Here is a 1,099-nt window from a genome sequence, read left to right as displayed (position 1 = left end):
CCCCCAACCAAGTCCCCCTCCCTCGTCAGCCCAAAGAGCGATCAGGGTTCCCTGCCCTGTGGGAAGTCCATATCTATTCATCTTTTGTGGAAGGTGATACTTAAGGTAATTCTCAGTCCTCTTAGTAGTCTATCTATTTTCTTTTTTTGAATTAAGTTCATCCTAAAGCTATAGAGACCGAAATACTAAGACCAGAATAGGATACTCTGTTGCTTTACCAGAGAGATAAATACTTTGGTATCGATGTCATTCGCAGAATCACCACATGCTATGGATATGTCTATTGTCTTGGAAGACGAAAAGCCACTGAGTGTTAATGAAGTACCCGACTACAATGAAGACATCCACACATACCTGAGGGAAATGGAGGTAAGACTGTTCATTAAAAACTACTGAATGAAGTTGAGGAGTTACTCTAATGCTAAAGTTTATAGTATCACAAAGTCAATAGCATCTTTGTGAATGGTAAAGTGACCTGATTCTATTTAACACTGCTGAGTTTTCTTTCAGGTTAAATGTAAACCTAAAGTGGGTTACATGAAGAAGCAGCCAGACATCACTAACAGTATGCGGGCCATCCTTGTGGACTGGCTAGTTGAAGTGGGAGAAGAATATAAATTACAGAATGAGACCCTGCATTTGGCCGTGAACTACATTGACCGGTTCCTCTCTTCCATGTCTGTGTTAAGAGGGAAGCTTCAGCTTGTAGGCACTGCTGCTATGCTGCTGGCTTCGTAAGTACTTAGTTCACAGTCATTTTCACTACCCCTCCTCACTTATACTTTAGTGTGTGGTTTGTGGCACATGTGTACAGTGCTTGCTGAGGCCAGAAGAGGGCGTTGGATACCAAGACAGTTTTATGAGCCACCATTGCTGGTGCTGAGAATTGAACCTGAGTCTCAGTCAGTGCTTTCTCACTGTTCTGTAATGAAGGGAATAAATTTAGATTTTGTACTCTTTTTTTTTTTTTTTTTTTTTTTTTGAGACAGGGTTTCTCCGTAGCATTTTTGGTTCCTGTCCTGGAACTAGCTCTTGTAGACCAGGCTGGCCTCGAACTCCCAGAGATCTGCCTGCCTCTGCCTCCCGAGTGCTGGGATTA

At 42.5% G+C, this 1,099-nt stretch overlaps 1 protein-coding gene across 1 annotated transcript; it reads left to right on the top strand.

Moving 5' to 3' along the window:
- Positions 1 to 183: 183 nt before the first annotated feature.
- On the top strand, positions 184 to 734 carry LOC113455934 (cyclin-A2-like; the record flags this gene model as incomplete). The annotated part of the gene is made up of 2 exons (XM_026778562.1): positions 184 to 369; positions 511 to 734. Coding segments are annotated over exons 1-2 (350 nt in total), but the record flags the coding sequence as incomplete, so codon positions are not given.
- Between the last annotated feature and the right edge of the window lie 365 nt (positions 735 to 1,099).

This window comes from Microtus ochrogaster, unplaced genomic scaffold, assembly GCF_000317375.1.
Source record: "Microtus ochrogaster isolate Prairie Vole_2 unplaced genomic scaffold, MicOch1.0 UNK5646, whole genome shotgun sequence".
Lineage (NCBI taxonomy): Eukaryota > Metazoa > Chordata > Mammalia > Rodentia > Cricetidae > Microtus > Microtus ochrogaster.
This window is presented reverse-complemented; position numbering and strand designations above follow the sequence as displayed.